Here is a 20,110-nt window from a genome sequence, read left to right on the forward strand (position 1 = left end):
ATCACCTGCACCACCCAGCAGCGTTTTTTGCACAGATATGACGCGAGGGATCATACCTAAATATACCAGCACAAGGCCATAATGAATAATTTAACAACCAACTGGAGAAACACAATGGTCTGCGTCAAAAAAGTACTCACAATAGCTTATCATTTACACAGCCCGGTTTGTTGGGAACAAAGCTGACATCACTCTCAAATAAATATGTTTCTTGACCTCTCTGTGAACACCAAACAGCTGCCCGGCCAGTTCAATGTCACAGTGTCGAGGAAAATAATATCATCCATCACCACCTTGAACAAAGAGACTGTTTATAATTTTTCTCTCTTTTGTGCTAGCTTAATCCTGCTGATTTGGTTTCCAGTGGTATACAATTAGTCACCTGGCAACAGGGAACACTTACTGGCTTTGGGAATGATAATGTGTACCAAGTACCAGGCTGTGCTGACACTGGGTACACATGCAGAAGCGTGAAGAGCTATCACCCACTGATGATTTTCAATAGCGTTGCTTCATAAAAGCTCCCAGGAGGGAATGTGACCTAGGAGCTGTTCTTATTGACATAAGCCACAACCAACAGCCTCATGTTCTAGTTCAAGAGTTCAAGAATGTGGCTTAGTCAGTTTTTTTTGTTGTTTTTTAATTTTGTGGTTTTCTTTCTCTCTGTAGTTTGTGACCTTTCATACACAGGTCTTGACCGCGTTGCACTCGTGCGCAGCGACTTATTCACTGAAGTATACTTCTCTCTTTTCTACTATCTTATCTCATGTGTTATGGCTCTTCACTTGGTGAGTGCTGGAGGCCATCATTGGAGTCACACATGAGAGGTTTAAGAATGTGTTGATTTTCTCATCTTAGCCTGAATTGCATGCTTCAGGCTTCTTCTGTGTTTTTGTCTCCTCCTGATTGTCCAGCATGCACAGCCTTCACTTGTCCCTCTTGGTCATACGTGACTGGTAATGCGTCATTTAGAGTTCCATCCTTGGATCCAGTGTTGAATGTACCACTGCTCAAGGCACCAGCAGTAATGCATTTACACCATCCAGTCGTGAACTGTTTGCCCTTTCCTCAAGGACTACGCAACCCAATGTTTTATCAAGGGTTTTGTGTAAATATCTTCCTTAGAAGGGCATGGTCAGATGAGCAGTTTAGACATGTTGAGGTATATTTGCTTCCAGAATAAAACAACGTCTCTCTCACTGAGTTTTATTCTAGTGTCTGCTCATGGATTAATTCGTGTTTATCCCATTGATTAAAATAGTCACAGGCTAATCTTTTAGTTGAATAAAATACCACAGTTTTGTATTATGTACTGGCCTAATCTATAATATGGAATTATTTATTCATGGGACTGCCTCTTTTGTAATAATACCCATGCTTGGTTTCCCATGCCACCCTATGGATTCTACTTTTTCGTTTGTAGTAGACATTTGGAAAACAGTACATGCTGTGTGACCTAGTTTTCGTGTCATCATAAGGCTCTATAGCCAGATAAAATGAGCTGCTCCATGGGTAAAACCAGAGAGCACTTCCAGGTGTGCGGATGTGTTTGAATTAGTGAAACTGAGTACTCCCTGTGGGGATTGCTGAAAATAAAATTGTCTTCCTCTTCAAGCTGATTATCAGTCATCTAGCTCATGGTATATCTATAACAAGTTAACTATAACAAAGATAGCTGGACTTGTTTGCTACTCATCCAGGTAGCTTCTTAAGGTACCATTAGGGAGTTTTTTGATCAGAAAAATCCATGGGTGGTGCATACAGAGAAAACAAGTACAGTAACGTCTATATTTACAAGAGTTTCGTTAAATATTAAGACATATCAATCAGGTCTCTGTGCCTGCGTGAGTTTTGCTTATTTTATTTATCACAGATTTCTGCGGGAGCTCTGGCTTCCTCCCACAGTCCAATGATTTGCTGTAGGTGAGTGTGAATGGTTGTTTGTCTTTCTATGTTAGCCCTGTGATATTCTGGCGACCAGTCTATGGTGAACCCCACCTCTCACCCAGTTACAACTGAGATAGGCTCCAGCCCTCCCCGCGACAGTTACGGTCAATGAATAAAAATGTAGAGCACAAGTTTCCTCAAGACCTGACTGGTAAAAGTAAATTCTTTTTCTTAGCGGGCCTTAGTCTTGTTAGGTCTCCCAACACCTTATTGTCTGTCTTTCAGCTTGCAACAAACTGAACAGACTTATCTTGCTGTTAAGAAGAATGCTAAACACATAAAATATGTATCTTACCTTGTACATAATGTGTTATCAAATTAACATTTGAAGTGTTAAAATTGCTGGTTAAAGTGAGGAGGATAACAGCTCTGCTGGAATGATTCTTTGAAACACTATCAATGGAAGGGTTCTGTTCTGTTCTATCCTGAGAGCCAATTAGCTTAGCTTAAGTGTGCAAGCCCTTTTGTGCAATCTGATGTCCTCCACACTGAACACGGATCTCTGTAGTGTTGATGTGATTTAGACAGGAGTTATTATATAGGCATGTATATTGGTGCTGATATGTTGTAACCATTAATGTGCACATTTATGGTGCACATTTAACTAGATTTTGGGAAAAAAAAAAACACTGTGAACAGACTGCTGCTTTCTTATGAAGAAACGTGTTTAGATAGTCTCAGAGCTAGCTGTGGAATTTACATCCTGCTCACCACACATGCCTTTAGGGGAAGTCACAGAAGAGGGTTTGTGTTTACTGTGTTTAAACATTTCATCAGAGAACATCTTTGTAAACCCACCTGCCGACTGAGAATAAAGATGTGAATGCTGTTTTCCATTAAACTTTTTTGAACTAAGAATACCCGGGTTTTTACATCTCTTTGATAGAAAATAGGGTCTCCTTAGACAATTTAAGATAAAGCTTCACTCAATATCTTTCCTCAGAGTTCCAAAACTATGCAGCTGTACAACCCACAGACACACACTTGTTGAGCTTGTGTTCTAAAACACTGATAGTGCTGTTCTCAGGCACTGAATACCACCACCACAGATGTATCCACTAAGAGCATGCTGGACTTATTCATACTGTGAATAGGAACTAGGTTTATTTATCTCCGTGTTATAATATTTCTGACAACTTTATCAAGGAGGAAGCTCTTGTTATGTTGTGTCTATTGTAGACACTTTCTGACACATTGTTGCCCCTGTGTAATTTGCTCTTCCGCTTCAGAATCCCTCTCCGTTTTGAACACGCATGGCTGAATTACTCTAATATTACAACTTTGCATTGTGTGGCGTAGAGTCGTATTACAGTGTATGAGCAGAGTCAGAGGTGACCCTGTTTGGTTTAGCCGCATGCAAGCAGCAGAGGGGTGGGCAGGAGATGGAAGTGGGGACTAATTTGCATAGTCATTCTACATAAGGGAAAGGTAGAGTTACATTTAATCCATTTTAAGGCATGATGGAATTAATTTCAGGGAAAACTATTTTGTTAATTAGAGATGCGTTTTATTGGTTTAATAAATGGGACAGGAACTTATAAACTTATACATATACTTCTGGGGTAAACTGTCAGAACGTGTACAAGGCCAGCCAATAACATAATGAACTGTGATCTGCCAATGAGAGCACATTATTCAGCTGCTCCACCATCCACATTGTGTAAATGTAGGCAAATGGCAGCAGGCCTGAGCCGTTCACCTGCCTTTCCATCCTCTCATTGCTCAGGAGGAAGCACACACCCTGTGGCCACTGTGCCAGACGGTGTTTCTGTCACTGCACAGAAAAAAAGAGCTTGAACTTTGGAGCTGTAGTGGTAAATGGTAGTTAAACCTGTTTTGCTGTGGATGTGTTTATCCAGAATTCTTATAGCACCATGGGCTGAAATTCTGTTAAGTCTTTGTGAATGTTACCATTAAAATCTAAACTTGTAGCTGTGGGTGGACCACATATTTCCATGTAATAGCTGTGGATGTGAAAAACAACTTGTTGACATGGCTCAATTAACACATTAGTCCTTCTAATTATATTTCTCTCTCTTAGTCTATACTCCCACAATATGCTAGGACTTATTGTGTCACTCAGAGGCTCTTCAGGGAGTCCTTTGTAGCATGTAATATGAGGCAAGTGCAAGTTTTCACATGGTGCTTCCAAAATCCAGAATTGTAACATAGCCAGGAAGCCAGACCAACTTCCCTGCCCACAAGTAATTTGTGGAGCAAAGCTGATCCGGAGTCGCCTCACTGGGAGCTGATTATGCTCCAGCAAGGATCTGGAGGGCCAATCAAATAGTTTGGCCAGGCTTGGCCATGCAGTGATGGACAGAAGAGTAACCACAACGTGGTCATACACACCATCTGAACACTGTGTTGAATTTGTTCACAACAAATTAGCTGTGATTGGTTGTAGGACTATCCAATTGCTTGCAGAGTTATTTTTTTTCTCTGTATCAGTTGAAACATGGCCCATAATGAAATCCAAATGATGTATTACCAGACTCACCTTCTGGTAAGAATTGAGTCTAGCTACACCAGGGTTTACCCCTATTTTTCAATTGCATAGCGTGTTATTGAAGTCATATCATTATTTTCCATATTTGCGGGTGAGATTGTTTTGCCCACATGAGCTTGTAGCCATACCTGGTTCATATTTCTGTGTATGTGTTGTGCTTCAGTATCCCCATTGGGTCATTTAGTACAGTGCAGGCTAGAAGTTGACGCATGCCTGTGCTGCATAGTATACAGTAAATATAGCTGGGCTAAGACTTCACACCATGGGATACACGCTGCTGTCCCTTTGAAGTCTTCATCCCCCTTTGGTTACTGTACTTGCAAAGCCTGCAGTTGTCCCGTCAGCTCGCTGTGTATACTGTATGTAGTCATGTCTGTGTTTATGGTTTTAGGTGAAACTTGTTAAACTACTTGGGCTAGCTTTTACAAAAACATCCCTTAAAGTCAAACAAGTTTGGTCATTTCTCAGGCAGTAGTAAAGCTTAAATTCTTGTGAAAGCATTCACATTAACAGTCCCTGAAGACTCTCGGCGGAGCTGCTTGTGCTTGGATATGAGCCATGCAGCCTCAAGCAATGGCAGGTAATTGTGAAAGGTTAATTGAATTACGTGGAACTCCCCTCAAATTGGATTTACACGTAACCAAAAGACAAATGAAAGTTGAAAGTTTTTTTCCATTTTTACTGCTTGGTTTTTCTCCCATCTCCTGGATATAGGATTATGGCAAATGTATTTACTTTGCAACCTTGACTTGTTGATCAGTCATATGAGATCTATCTATGAGAAATGTTTTGCATAGTATTTCTATTTTTTTGTGCTGCACACACACACTGTCTGTTATTTAAGTCAAGTTAAGGTAAGTGGTAGTTGTTGAAATGAGCCAGTTAGGACAGAGACATGTCTGCGCTGACATGTCTGCGCTGACATGTCTGCACAGGCTGCACAGAAATCAAAATGATTTCCACTGTATTTCCTATAAACATACCAGTGTGGAATGCAGTCTTTTATGTTGCATTTAACTTTGCTGTGCACGTGAGCTGCACATTCAGAAAGTGGATGGGAAGCCCTGTCTACACAGAGTTTCAGCTCAATTTTTCAGCCATTTCTCTAAACATTTAGGCTTAACTAATGAACCAGTTTCCTGTGTCTGCTTTAATAAATGCAGTTCCCAACAGAAGCTGCACAAGGGCATGCGATTTATTTGCACCATACACTTTTCCTGCATTTTAAACATAGAACTACGGTGGCTGATTATTGGGTTCTAATTATTGGCTAGCATAGCGGTCAATACTGTGCCTGTTTACCTTCTGTGTATACATATATAGACCCTCTACTGTTGCTGTGTTAACCCTACAGACACTATTGATTTCTAGTAAATCTGTCCCTAAATTCATGTTGACTTCACTGACGTCACTGCATCTTGTCTTGTTTCCATCCACCTTCCCAGGGTTTCATCTGATTCCTCGTCTGTCAGGCATTGTGCCAGAGAGCTGCCTGTTGATTACGGTGGGCCTGCTGGTTGGGGGGCTCATCAAAGTAGCTGGAGAGAAGGTCCCACCAGTGCTGGACTCTCAATTGTTCTTCCTCTGCCTGCTGCCTCCCATTATCCTGGATGCTGGCTACTTCCTGCCCATTCGTCCCTTCATGGAGAACCTGGGCACAATCCTGATGTTTGCTGTTGTGGGGACTTTGTGGAATGCCTTCTTCATTGGCGGCCTACTGTATGCTGTGTGTCAGATCCAGCCAGCCAACCCATCAGAACTCCATGGGCTAGAGCTTCTGCCCTGCCTGCTGTTTGGCTCCATCATTTCAGCTGTGGATCCTGTTGCTGTGCTTGCTGTGTTTGAGGAGATCCACATCAATGAGTTGTTGCACATCCTGGTGTTTGGTGAATCACTGCTCAATGATGCTGTAACTGTGGTAAGTGACCAAAACTGGAAATAATATAACATAATGTGATGGATGGCAGACTTTTATGACACAAAAGAGTGTTTATTTCCAGATCAGGTTAAGAAATCTGAATTTCTTCCTTTAAACATGTAAACTGCTGACCTGCCTGTCTCCACACTGTCATTCGCAGCTCACCACATGACAGCTGTTAGTTGACCTGTTACCATATAGACCACCTATAGTGTTAAGATACTGTCTATGCTTGTGTCATAGCTATCCAAGTCACCACCTTTAATTTGATTGAGTTGTTTTTGACAACAACTAGCACAGCACTTGCCTACGTGAACAACAGGCTAAATATTTCCACAACTCTTTCCCACTGTGCCCCTTACATACTCTGCATGCTCAGTCCCCAAGGGCCATGTGCATACTGTCTGCTACAAGACTGACACCCATGCATATTTATAATACTTGGACAGAGTGCAGGCTTTGTAGAGCCAGGGCTCATCAGCCTATGAAAGCTGCCAGTCATTCTGCATATTAGCCTGTCTTGCATTACAGCAGTTGGTATTGTGAGCTACCTTTCGCTCAGTCGGCACAAATAAAACACTACAGAAGACTTACTGTATAACATCAGTTGTGTTGTATGATTTGCAAAATAACAACTATATTTCACTTGACCTTACTCTGTTTCTATGCAATGTGTATCCACATTACAGAGGCCAAACCAGCTTTGCATTGCTTCCATCCTAACCATTGTCCCTATTTTGAACATAGCCAGACATACAAATGAATACAGCCACATAGTGTTTGTGATATGTTCACTACAAATACACTGAGTTTTCATTACAATGTCTCAGCAGTATCACGTGTCATAATCAGCATTGTTACTGTTCACTTTTCTTTCTCACTCCTGTCTAATATTCTCACCTCTTGTAGGTTCTTTATCACCTCTTTGAGGAGTTTGCGGCTGCTGGCACGGTGACAGTGTTGGACGGCTTCCTGGGAGTCATCTCCTTCCTCATTGTGGCGTTGGGTGGCGTTCTAGTGGGAGCTATCTATGGGATCCTGGCTGCCTTCACCTCACGCTTCACCTCCCACACCCGTGTCATCGAACCACTCTTTGTGTTTGTGTACAGCTACATGGCCTACCTGTCAGCAGAGATGTTCCACCTCTCCGGCATCATGGCGTGAGTTTGACGGTGGTTATTTAGGCTGACTTGGAGAGAGACCATCAGCATAAAATGCTATCACAATGTACAATATACAATGACAGGCTCACTAAATATTAAAGGATGCAAAATTGTATGATTTGCAATCACTGGAATATTGTTAAGTTGAGATGTCTGGTATATACAAGTTCAACAAGGGTGAGTTCATCGACTAAATTGCACACATAATTTCCAGTTACACCCAACTGCATGTACAGTGTTATGAAATAACAGTCGCACACCTCAACTTTCTCAATTTTGTAATGTTGCGTCCAATGCAACATGACTCCACATGGTAAGAGATTGCCTGAACAAGTGAGAAACCAGATTATGATAGATGGGTAGATAGATAGATTCGTTATTGTCATTTTAAAATAATGTGTTGCCACAGTTTTACAGAGACTTAATAAAGATAAAAGACTGTAAATGAGGATTGATTGGCAAAAGAAACTCATCTTAAACACAGATCCAGCAGTGGTTAGGGGGTAAAGAAAGAGCCGTCCTTCCAATAACAGAAGGAACACTGGCTGTCCAGTGTCTACACAGTCCAGTGAAGAACACTGGAGAAAGTCAGCTTTCATTTGCCTAAAACTTTGCCAAAGAGCATTAAGAGAAGCCAATTTAATATTGGCAGTATATTGCTTGGTCAGATCAAACGTAACTAAGTTTAGGCCATCCAGCATGTTTGATGTGGACCTGGCCAGAACTACACCAGTGACTGCATAGGGTGACCGTGGAACATAGAGCAGATCTGAGACTGCATGCAAAAGGTGTAAAGAGATTACATTGGTATGTCCACATAAAAAGTTTACTCATAGTTGAATTTGGCTTTTAAATATGGAGCTTTCATTGTAGTTTAATCAGTCAAACATGTGGTTTTTCAAATACATTTTCTCAATATTTCTTGGGCTATTGCGAAGATGGGTGTTTTACTGTATAGTGCATTAATATCCTGTTCTGCACAAACGTTGGTTTTATTTTTCCAAGTAACATTGATTTAAGAGTTTCACCAGGACCTTTTAATTAACACTAGCTTTGTGCATCTCAACAACTATTATAGGATTGAAATGAAGTTTGGCAATCACCTTTCCTGTAGCGCCACCATGAGTTTCACATTTTTGTTAGTGAAATGTCTTGACTACTTTTGGAGAGATTGCCACGATTTGATGTGGCTACATTATGTACTTTTAGAGTGCTTTTTTATAGAATCTCTGAGTGGGTAACTTTGCTGCCTCTCTTTTCCCCTTTTAGCTGCAGTATGCAGGTTCAGAGTTTACTGTTAAGTGTGTGGTGTGCCATGTCTGCTATCTGCAATACTCCAGCTGTGTTTTGTATTGCATGTTTATGACATCTCTCCGCAGTGGTTAGATGTCATGGTCCCCATATCTAACCTTGCCACTGCAGGGAAGCTCTATCCTGGCAGATTACACTCCATATAACTAGTGGTATAATGAATTAATCTGATCCAATGGCACCTAAACCCAGCCTGGATTTATTGGTACCTCAACATTCTCTGAGGTGCTATTTCATCTCCTCTTCCACTACGTAGCAATTCGTTTTGTGGTTACGGCAGTAGGCGTTATTGATGTTGCTGACAAGTGGTGCTGATATACTGAGTTTCTCCCCTGTGTCAGGGCCAAAGGATGTGTAGCTTCAAGGACAATCCCCCCGATGCCTGTAGCGGTCTTAATTCACTTCACATCAACATCTAGATTTTTTATATATATTCCTTTCATCATTTCTCTAAGACCTTGTAAGCCAAGCCTATATTGGCATGGAGGAGGAATGAAGGTGAATTTTGCTGTGACCTTTGGCACTTCTAAGATGTTGCTTTTGGCTTCCACATTTTTCACACTGAAACTGTTGATGACATGACTCTAGCATGAAACAGAGAAGTGGGCTCCAGAAGTGGTTACGTCAAACTGTGACTTTATACTTCTGTGTTTCTTAGTTTAATTTGAATGTTTTAATCTGAATGATGATAAACATGCAAATTAAACCCATTTTACTTCTCTTTTCAGATTAATAGCATGTGGAGCAGTCATGCGTCCCTATGTAGAGGCCAACATATCCCATAAGTCCCACACCACCATCAAGTACTTCCTGAAAATGTGGAGCAGCGTCAGTGAGACACTGATCTTCATCTTTCTGGGCGTGGCCACAGTGGACGGACCTCACGCCTGGAACTGGACCTTCGTCACGGTCACTGTCATTCTGTGTCTGGTTGCACGGGTCATAGGTCAGCTCGACCTCTATTTTTCTTCTTTAAAAAAATGCAATAGTGCCATGCTCTGATGTAACATGATATCAATCAACAGAGGAGGTGTTGTGCATATATGTACAGTATCTCCTGTTTTTGAGGTTTATTCATGGAAGATCATTTTTATACTGTGTTTGGCTTTAATTCATATATATTTACATAAGACAGTCACTCCTTATTTATTCTTAAGTGCTTTTAATTTAACTGATTTCCCATGACAAACTCAAAAGCTCAAAAGTACAGTATATTTATTTTAGAGGAGTTAAAAGTATAGTACTCTATATAATGAGTAAATACTTTTTGATCACATCTGTTGGTATGTGAGGGGAATTTCCTTGTGACGTCAGGATGTCACAAGTCCTTCTGTTGATGATTTGTCATATGCCAGACTAGTGCTGCTGCAGAGAGATTGAAACTGAAAGAAAGACTGAAAGAATCAAGAAGATTGCTCTGTCATGCAGTCTTAAATTCTTAGTTAGATTTCAGCCCTAGGAGCTGATAATGAGATTCATAAACTCACTCCCGCTGTATGGATATACATTGATCTAATTATTTCCTAAATGAGTGCAAATGACACAACAGTTATTTCGGTGAGTAAACGACTGTATTTTGTGCTAGAAATAAGGTCCACGCTGTAAAAAACAGTAGCTCCCCTTATTTATTTACTATAAAACATATACAGTACATCTAATATTACTGCTAATTACACAGTTTCTAGGCAGCACTCCCCCCGATGGTGCTGTGTTGTCCAAAAAAAAAACTAAAATTTGCAAGTAAAGAAGAATTTAATAATGTCTACAGTGTGTTTACATGCTACAATGCTACAATGCATAGCTGACCAAAACAGCTGACATTATTTATGGACAATATATCCCAAGCAAGTTCTGTCTTTTTAAGCAGTTTGTATGGGATGAATGGAGAGCAACATTACTATCAGTCACATACACTATATTGCCAAAAGTATTCGCTCATCTACCTTTACACCCATAGTGACATCCCATTCTTAATCCATAGGGTTTAATATGACGTAGGCCCATCCTTTGCAACTATAACAGCTTAAATTCCTCTGGGAAGGTTTTTCCATAAGGCTTAGGAGTGTGTTTATGGGAATTTTTGACCATTCTTCCAGAAGCACATTTGTGAGGTCAGACACAGATGTTGGATGAGAAGGCCTGGCTCGCAGCCTTCGCTCTAATTCATCCCAAAGGTGTTCTATCGGGCTGAGGTCCGGACTCATCCATGACTCGCTCATCCATGTCTTTATGGACCTTTCTTCGTGCACTGGTGCACAGTCGTGTTGGAACAGGAAGGGGCCATCCCCAAACTGTTTCCACAAAGTTGGGAGCATGGAATTGTCCAAAATCTCTTGGTATGCTGAAGCATTCAGAGTTCCTTTCACTGGAACTAAGGGGCTAAGCCCAGCTCCTGAAAAACAACCCCACACCTTAATCCCTCCTCCACCAAACTTCACACTTGGTATAATGCAGTCAGACAAGTACCGTTCTCCTGGCAACCGCCAAACCCAGATTCATCCATCATGTTGCCAAATGGAGAAGCATGATTTGTGACTCCAGAGAACGCGTCTCCACTGCTCTAGAGTCCAGTGGCGGCGTGCTTTACACCAATGCAACCAATGTTTTGCATTGCACTTGGTGATGTATGGCTTGGATGCAGCTGCCCGGCCATGGAAACCCATTTCATGAAGCTCTCTACGCACTGTTCTTGAGCTAATCTGAAGACAACGTGAAGTTTGGAGGTCTGTAGCAATTGACTCAGCAGAAAGTTGGCGACATCTGCACACTATGCGCCTCAGCATCCACTGACCCCACTCTGTCATTTTGCGTGGCCGAGTTGCTGTCGTTCCCAATCGCTTCCAGTTTGTTACAATACCACTGACAGTTGACTGTGGAATATTTAGTAGAGAGGAAATTTCATGACTGCACTTGTTGCACAGGTGGCATCCTATCACAGTACCATGCTGGAATTCATTGAGCTCCTGAGAGCGACCTATTCTTTCACAAATGTTAGTAGAAGCAGTCTGCATGCCTAGGTGCTTGATTTTATACACCTGTAGCCATGGAAGTGATTGGAACACATGAATTGAATTATTTGGATGGCTGAGTGAATACTTTTGGCAATATAGTGTATGTCCACACCTCAATGTCTACACCTAGGTGTGTTAAACACTCACAAGGTCACAAAGTCTACTCAGTGACAGACAAAGCTAAACTCACTGCTTGTCCTTTGCTCTTCCCAGGTGTGGTTGGTCTAACCTACATAATCAACAAGTTCCGCATTGTCAAGCTGACCACCAAGGATCAATTCATTGTGGCCTACGGTGGCCTGCGAGGTGCCATCGCCTTCTCCCTCGCCTTCCTGCTAAAAGAGGAACACTTTCCCAAGAGAAACCTGTTCCTCACTGCTATCATCACGGTCATCTTCTTCACTGTCTTTGTTCAGGTATGAGCACACTAGCTAATTATATCAACGTTAGCAGGAGAAAACGTGATTCTTGCACTTAACCTCTCTCTAAAACAGATATTAGACATTGCTTCAGCTGCCCTTTATGCTGTTTTGCTAAAGAGCTCCTTTTGGTGAAAAATATTTGCATCTAATACATGAAGTTTGAATATTTTCTTGCACCACTGTTTGAGTCCCCAGTGGTCACCAAGGCTTAATTTTGTCTAAGTCAGACCAAATGTTGTATTTACAAGCATCCGTGGAGGTGGCAGTGTACAAAATTGAACATCAGATGGATGTAATGAAAATACCTTTACAGAAAGGGGCTGATTTACTTGCCTATTTGATTTCACATTAGCTGCAGCTCAGTCTCATGCGGTCCTATTGTCTTTTTTCTGAGCACCTGCTGGTTTAGAAAATCCAATTTCATGGTGTCACTTCAAAGTTCACAGTCAGGCATAGACAGGTGATAATTCAGCCATCAAATGTGTAAACTATGCAGAACGAATACTGAATCTTTTCACTGAGTGAACTTTAAGATAATAAAATAGCAGATAAATACACACATGCAGTGATTGTGTACGTATTACGTTCATTTTAAGCACTGTGCATTGCATCTTTCAGTCGTGACATATAAACCAGTCTCCAGGTGGATGTGCAGGAGGATACTTGGATGTAAAGTGAACCCAGAACAGCAACGGCTAAAATAAAACTTTACTTCTCAGAAGCTACATTAGAAACATATTTTATTCATACTGCTATACTCAGCACTTCCACTTCAGTCAAGGGCGTGGAAGGTAGAGGCCTCTTTTAATGTGGAGTTATGATTTTTTTTAAAAATCTTTGCATTAATAGTTTTATTTAGCAATAAAACAGTAATATCGAGTTGTGCAATGCGATGTTCTGACTGATGTTAGTCTCGTTAAATGGAATTGAGACTGTTGTTGGAAGTTGTTGATAATAATTAGGGTTGTCCTGATTTTTAGTCCCCAGTCCGATCCTGATAATTTAATATTGAGTATTGGCCGATCCAAGTCCCGATCAGATTTTTTATTTTTTATTTTTGCAGGTTTTGTAATTAAACGGTATTTCCTCCCCAGGTGATTCATTATCCCAGATCATGTGTGTGCTGTGCAACTGCATAAAGTACAATAAACTTCAAAATGAGTCCAATGTGGCCTACATACTTGACACCTGAATAGCTGCAATGCACTGAGAAAGAAAAACTTGCCTTGATGGGGAAAAAAAAATGATTCCTTCAAGAGCCTTCTTTGTTCTTTGTGCTAAATAAAAGTAAATAAACTAAAAGTACACTGGCCTCTTCTGACCTAACCCATCCAGTTCTAACTGTTTTAGTAAACTGAATTACCAACTAACAATAATGGTAACTGTAATATTTTAATAAATACTGTGCGTGTATAGTTTCATTTAACATTCACACTATCTCAACAAATACTAAATCATCAGCATTTTAAAACTATACAACAGACATTTCTTCTCAATTCTGTAAAGTACTTCCACACAGTAGACGTATTTAGTCTGATGTTGGTTTAGGCAGCCGTAAAACAAATACAAATAAATTGGGCTTGGCTATGTGCCTCGATCCACTCTGATGCAGTCATTTTGAAAACGGCTAGATTGGCCCAGATACCGATTGAGACATCCCTGATATTGATGCTGTTGATTCAGGTAAATGTCCAATCTTGGAGCACAGATAGTGGCTGTTATCGTTAATGATACTAATTCAGTTAACCATTATAATCAATAATATAAATATCATGGCTCCAGTCTGACATGTTTTCTTCTTTTTTTTTTTTCTTTTTTTTGTTGCACCAAACAGCCTAAGGTGGGACATTTGATTTAGGGTAGTATAAAAACTGTTCCTTGTCTGTAGTGAAGAATGCCATGCTGTCTTGGTATATTCTTGTATAGAATCATTTCTATAATAAAGCGTCATGTTTTGTATTGAGTAAGTATGAGGTGATACAAGTGCAAGCTCCTTAGCATATGTACATGCCTCGTAGAAAAACCTGCTATTATTAAAGAGCAGGACTCTTCTGTTATCCACATGATGTTATTACAGTTAACCAGATGGCTGACTTAATCTCCTTAAGAGGCCAAATGATACACTCAAGCATTTAGGTGCAGACAGGAATGAGGATACATAAACACACACGTCACTGCTCCAAAGCTGCTTTGGCCAGCCTTCCTAGTTATGATCTGAAGGAGACCCAACATCAGAATTTATATTCCTGGATCCACTCGGTTATTTGACGGTGCATTTTTCTAAATCATGTCGCTGCCGTATCAAAATCATGCTATGTTTCTAGTATGGCTATGATATCCAATTGTTAACTTTAGAAAAAAAATTGAGAAAATTAGAACGTATCACTGTCTGTCCATGCAGAACATTAAAGTTTAGTATTTACCTTCATCTGAGTTTCTTTTTCAAAGAAGCATCTCATTGCTTCACTCTTCTTTTCGAGGAAGCAGGTATTGGATGACAAATTAATATTGATATGCATTATATGCACTTTGAAGGTGCATATAATGCTTCACTGAGCTTGTTTCAATGGGATGAGGCTACAGTTCTAGATTTTGATTTGTAAAGCTTAAAACTGTCTGCAAGTTTCCCCCTTCCAATGTAGTAAGACGTTTGGATCAAGATTTCTTTTTGCAAAATGTGTAAAATGTGTCAGCTTAGAGGATTGTCACAGAAAGATTAGGAAAAAAAACTTTACAGATAAGAGAACTTGTACAGATTGGGTGATAAGGAGCTGTTTGTGGTGAATAATGTTTTGTTCCTTATCTTCTCCTTGAAGGGCATGACTATCAAACCTCTGGTGGAGCTTTTGGCAGTGAAGAAGAAACAGGAGGCCAAGCGCTCGATTAATGAGGAGATCCATACCCAGGTACAACCTGTTCCCTTCAATAAACTACAGTCTAATCTGTCTAACAACACATACAGATGACTGGCATCAGATGATTGCCATGCAGTTGACCAAAAGAAATGTCTAAATGGTTTGAAATTATTTCAACCACAGGCCGTCTTCATGAACGTGACACATGTTGAAAATAAGGATCCTGCCACTTCACATTTCACCACGCTAACTTGTTAACACACTGCCGTTTATTCTCACTTCCTGTTTTGGCTTAAATGCACAGGCAAATACAGATAGACAGTGCACAACCCCCTGCGCTGACGAGTGCACAGCAGTTGCTCAAATAATTTGATCCATTTTGGATAATATTCAGAATTCCCTTTCAGTTGCAGATATATAAAATGTGACAGTCTCTTTTTTTATTATTTTTTTATTTTTAGTTCGTCAACTTTAGATCTTTGCTTCCACCTACTGGCCGTGTGGTGGTACTTCACTTCAGTGTGTTGATGGCACAACAATATCAATCCAGACATTTTTGGTCATAAAATGTTTTTTGCCCAGTTTTATAACATCAGATTTTTTTTACCATCTAGTTAAATATGACTTCTGCGTGTAAAAACAAAACATAACTCCTAGTATCTGTAGTTTTTGGCACTGAAACAAATCTGTAAGTAAGCACAGTGGTCTGTGATCCCTGAGTGTTTAAAGCTATAAATAATACAGCTCGGATAAGTACACACATGCAGACACACACACGCAGTCCCCTCTAGGGCCTGACGGTGAGTCACCAATGCTCAAGGCTACAAGAGCAGGCTGTCCTAATGGCTTCTCCTCCACTGTAAAACGCCAGTGATTAGTGTCAGCAGAGCTGGCTGAGGACGGAGTCGCACTGGGCTGAAATGTGACGAAGAATCCAATAGAGTGCTAACCTGGCTTCTGCCATGGTTATTGTTATCTATTTTTGCAAAAGATTAGCTGGCATACCTGTCCAACCTGTCACAAAGGTGCTGCAAAGTGAGTTTACTCGTTGCATTTGTTGTTTGGGTGGGAATTACATGACAACTCGCAATACAATTCTATTAAGAAATGCTTCTCACAATAACAATGGTATCACAGTATACTATGAATGATATACTGCTGGAGATCTGACCCATCTGACGCACTTTGGCCCTTGTCAAAGTCGCTCCAATCCTCTCAAATCTTCCAGCTCCTAACACATCAACTTTGAGGACAAAATGTTCACTTGCTGCCATGGTAACAAGACAAAAAGACAGGCACCTGTCAGTGATCATAATGTTATGCCTAATTGGTGTGTGGATGTTATTTGTGCAGTAGAATAGGAAATGCATACACTGCACAATGAGGGCCTGATGGTGTTGCACAATTCTATGAGCAATTCCACAAATCATGCTTTTTAGAACACATACAGCCTCATGTACACTTGAGGCTTTAGTCCAGAGTCCAATAGACATGGTGAAAGATGTGAATGTATCTCTGTATATTCATTGATACGTCAGGTCTCACTTGTCATCTAATAGCACTTCCACTTTGAATGATGAGACGTTTCACCCTTCACAGTGTGGGGGCTGTCTTTATATAAATCAGTCACTTCTGACAAAGCAGAAGTAGACGCTGGTGCTCTGCTTAATGACTTGTTCCCATAGCAACACTGCCTGTCAGGCTGTCATCTGCAAGCTTAGTCAGAGCACTAGAGTGATCTGCAGGCCGGTTGCAGTCTGAACAACAAATGTGATGCTACATTCCTTTGAGCAGACGTGCTGCCACTGTTAATAAACTCTGTCCAATCAATTACCTGCCGCCGCTGCGCCTGGGTTTCTCTCATGGATTCCACTTTATAGCTCGTCGCCTGCTGTTGTTGATAATGATGTTGGCAGTGTTACCTGAGAGGGAGTTTTCAGTGTGAGGAATGGTTAATGCTGTCAAGCAAAAGCTATAAGATTCAGCTGAGCAATGTCTGACGCTACCAGAGGACCTGTAATCACTGTCACACTCTTTATCACCAACCATGCACCGAAGAAACATGACATAGAACATGGATCCTGGGAAGTCTGAGGCTCAGACATGGCATTTTTCTACCTTACTCAGTCTTTTTTGTAGCAGTAAATGAAAACATTCTCCAGAGAAGACTTCAGGCAGTTGAGTCCAGAGAGTCTAATTCAATCTAAAGTATATGTTTCTGTCTGTCCCACTTGTCTACTCTGTGATCCCCAGTTTCTTGACCATTTGCTGACTGGAATCGAGGATATCTGTGGACACTATGGACATCACCACTGGAAGGACAAGTACGGCTTTCTGAGAGAGCTGACATATAACTATTATTATTATTACTAATTGAATACTGAAGATCCATCATACTGAATAATGCTCTTCACAGACTACATAAGCCTAAATGTCTGTCTGATGATTTGATTGTATCAAATTAAGAAAAGCACTAAAATATTTCCTATACATAAGCATATGTGTATTAAACTTTTGAGACAAGAAATAATCTAGCTGTAGCTATTGTTGTCAGTGATTATTTCCATCTTTAAACCTCTTCTTTTCCTTTTTTTTTTTCTGTTCTTGGTCTTTGTTTTCATCTATCACTCTTCTCCTCCTCTCAGGCTGAACCGCTTCAACAAGAAGTATGTGAAGAAGTGCCTGATTGCAGGCGAGCGCTCCAAGGAGCCACAGCTCATCGCCTTCTACCACAAGATGGAAATGAAACAGGCCATTGAGCTGGTGGAGAGCGGAGCGGGAGTCAAGATGCCTGCTGCCATGCCTTCCACCGTTTCCATGCAGTGAGTACTGAGTCGCCTCACGCTCAAAGTGCTTTAAGCAATGTTCTGAATTTTTTGCTATTAACACTTACGCAGTCATTAAATTAGCCAACAGGAGGGACGGTTCAGATTCTATATGTTAGGGTATTATTTCACAATAAAACAAACATATTGAACTACTGTAGTTTCTGTCGAGATCTCACATTTAAAACTAGAATGGCTTTAGTGAGTTAAAGTTTTTGTAGGTGCTGCTTCTGCAATGAACACTGTTGTATACCTCCATCAAGTAGCTTGTATGTTATATAAGAAGCATAGTGCAAGCGACTGCAAGGCCCTCACTGTAGCAATAGCATCATTCTTTAGTTAAAAAAAAAAAAAAAAACACGACATATCATCTTTAACATTCTAAGTAAATGAGTTTTAATCACACATTGAGACATCTTCACACGTATCTGAGGTTTAGTAACTCAGACAGTATATTAAAGGAAGTGCTATGTCAGTGGTTCGATTGTTAGATAGTGGTGTGTTTTCACACACGCCAATAGAACTGAATGTGTTTGGATGCTTATCAGGTTTTCTGTCAGTCTACAAAGCAAATTCAAATTTTCTCATTTGATGAGAAATCTCATCGTTATCCCTCTGTATTTGTCAGGAACATCCAGCCCAAGAAGCCTGCTCCTCCCAAAACTGTAGAGCGAGCTCTTCCTCAGCTGCCCAAAGGCCGAGAGGAGGAGATCAGGAAAATCCTCAGGAGTAACCTTCAGAGGACACGGCAGAGGGTAACACTGCTGATTGATGAATAGTTAGATAATTACATAGTCGTTTCTGATTTGTATTAGCCAGTCGTATTGTCTTGCATCACTTGGAGCTGAACACACCATTATTAACATTGATCTGTGCTGACAAAGAAAACACAGTTGCCATGTTAGTTTCTGATGTATTGATTGTTTTCGAGTTGGAATTAAATCAGTAACACTAATCATACATTAACTAAGCTTGACTTTTTAAGGACACAGGGCAGCGCTGCTCATTGATTTGCACTGGTTAAGAATATTAGTTTCCTTGGTGATCGTGGCCTGAGAAAATCGAGCAATGATGTCACTGTAGTAGTCCAACCTCTTCTGATAAATTTTTTGTGTGTCTTTATTTCTCAGCTGCGCTCTTACAACAGACATACTCTCGTGGCCGATCCTTTTGAGGATGGATTTAGCGACCTACTTATCAAGAAGCAACGGATGATTGAGTTGGAGAAGAAGGTAAGCAACACTTCTGAGATCAAGAATCACCTCCTGAATCAAGCAGACTGTCAAATATTGCTCACGACGCAATCAACTGAAGCACATATTAGCCAGCCAGTTTGAGACATTACATAATTATCACGTTACACCACTTTGTGTGCAACAGAGGCAGTTGTGCAGTGTAATATAGCATTTCAGCATAATATAATGGAAACTGTTTTGCAGCTGACAGCTTGTGGTAAAACATGAGAAACAGTTCACTCCAAAGAACAAAGGAGCAGTTCTTCTCATTTCATACTGTGCCACCGGCAGTCAAATGATTCAGCCAAAAGTACGATTTGGCTTCTAATTAGAGAGCACATTCAACCTCCTAAACTAATTTTCCCGACACAAACAGGAGCTGATTTATTTGTGCAGTTGAGTGGTCCTACCACTGTCTTCCATTTCACCAGGCTGTAATTACATAATGAAAATGGCCTCCTGCTTAGTGTAAATCCAATATGCTAGAACCTACGGTAGACTTGAGGATTTCTGCAGACTCTAATGAAGCAACACATAATTTTAATGAAGTTTGCTAAAGACACTGAGTCACATCATGGACTCACTGAGCTGTTTTATTTTCTTTGCTGTAAGGCACTCAGCGTGTTGCTTCTCTCGTCTACGCATTGCACATCAATGATACATGTTGACTACATTCACAAGGTGATGCCATGCCAAAAAACACACAATATTGCCGTGTTTTCTAGATTAAAGAGATGAATAACTACTTGACGGTGCCTGCTGCTCCTCCTGACTCCCCGACCATGTGTCGAGCCAGACTGGCCTCAGGTAAACAGATTTGTACCCACCGCCACTTTACTGTCAGGTACCCCTTGAAGCAATTGTAAAAAAAAAATTAGATCAGTAATAGGATCGAGAAGCGTCAGACATTGTAT

At 40.7% G+C, this 20,110-nt stretch overlaps 1 protein-coding gene across 1 annotated transcript in view; it reads left to right on the forward strand.

Annotated features, from left to right (window-relative positions):
- Positions 1-20,110, forward strand: part of slc9a1a (solute carrier family 9 member A1a) — a 34,269-nt gene that overhangs the window by 6,261 nt on the left and 7,898 nt on the right. The window contains exons 2-11 of the mRNA XM_084556342.1: positions 5,902-6,374; positions 7,284-7,534; positions 9,577-9,794; positions 12,073-12,275; positions 15,098-15,187; positions 17,390-17,460; positions 17,782-17,958; positions 18,590-18,716; positions 19,092-19,193; positions 19,922-20,003. Of these exons, the coding sequence (XP_084412468.1) occupies positions 5,902-6,374; positions 7,284-7,534; positions 9,577-9,794; positions 12,073-12,275; positions 15,098-15,187; positions 17,390-17,460; positions 17,782-17,958; positions 18,590-18,716; positions 19,092-19,193; positions 19,922-20,003 (1,794 nt within the window). The remainder of the gene's footprint in view (positions 1-5,901; positions 6,375-7,283; positions 7,535-9,576; positions 9,795-12,072; positions 12,276-15,097; positions 15,188-17,389; positions 17,461-17,781; positions 17,959-18,589; positions 18,717-19,091; positions 19,194-19,921; positions 20,004-20,110) is intronic.

This window comes from Chelon labrosus, assembly GCF_963514085.1.
Source record: "Chelon labrosus genome assembly, chromosome: 12".
Lineage (NCBI taxonomy): Eukaryota > Metazoa > Chordata > Actinopteri > Mugiliformes > Mugilidae > Chelon > Chelon labrosus.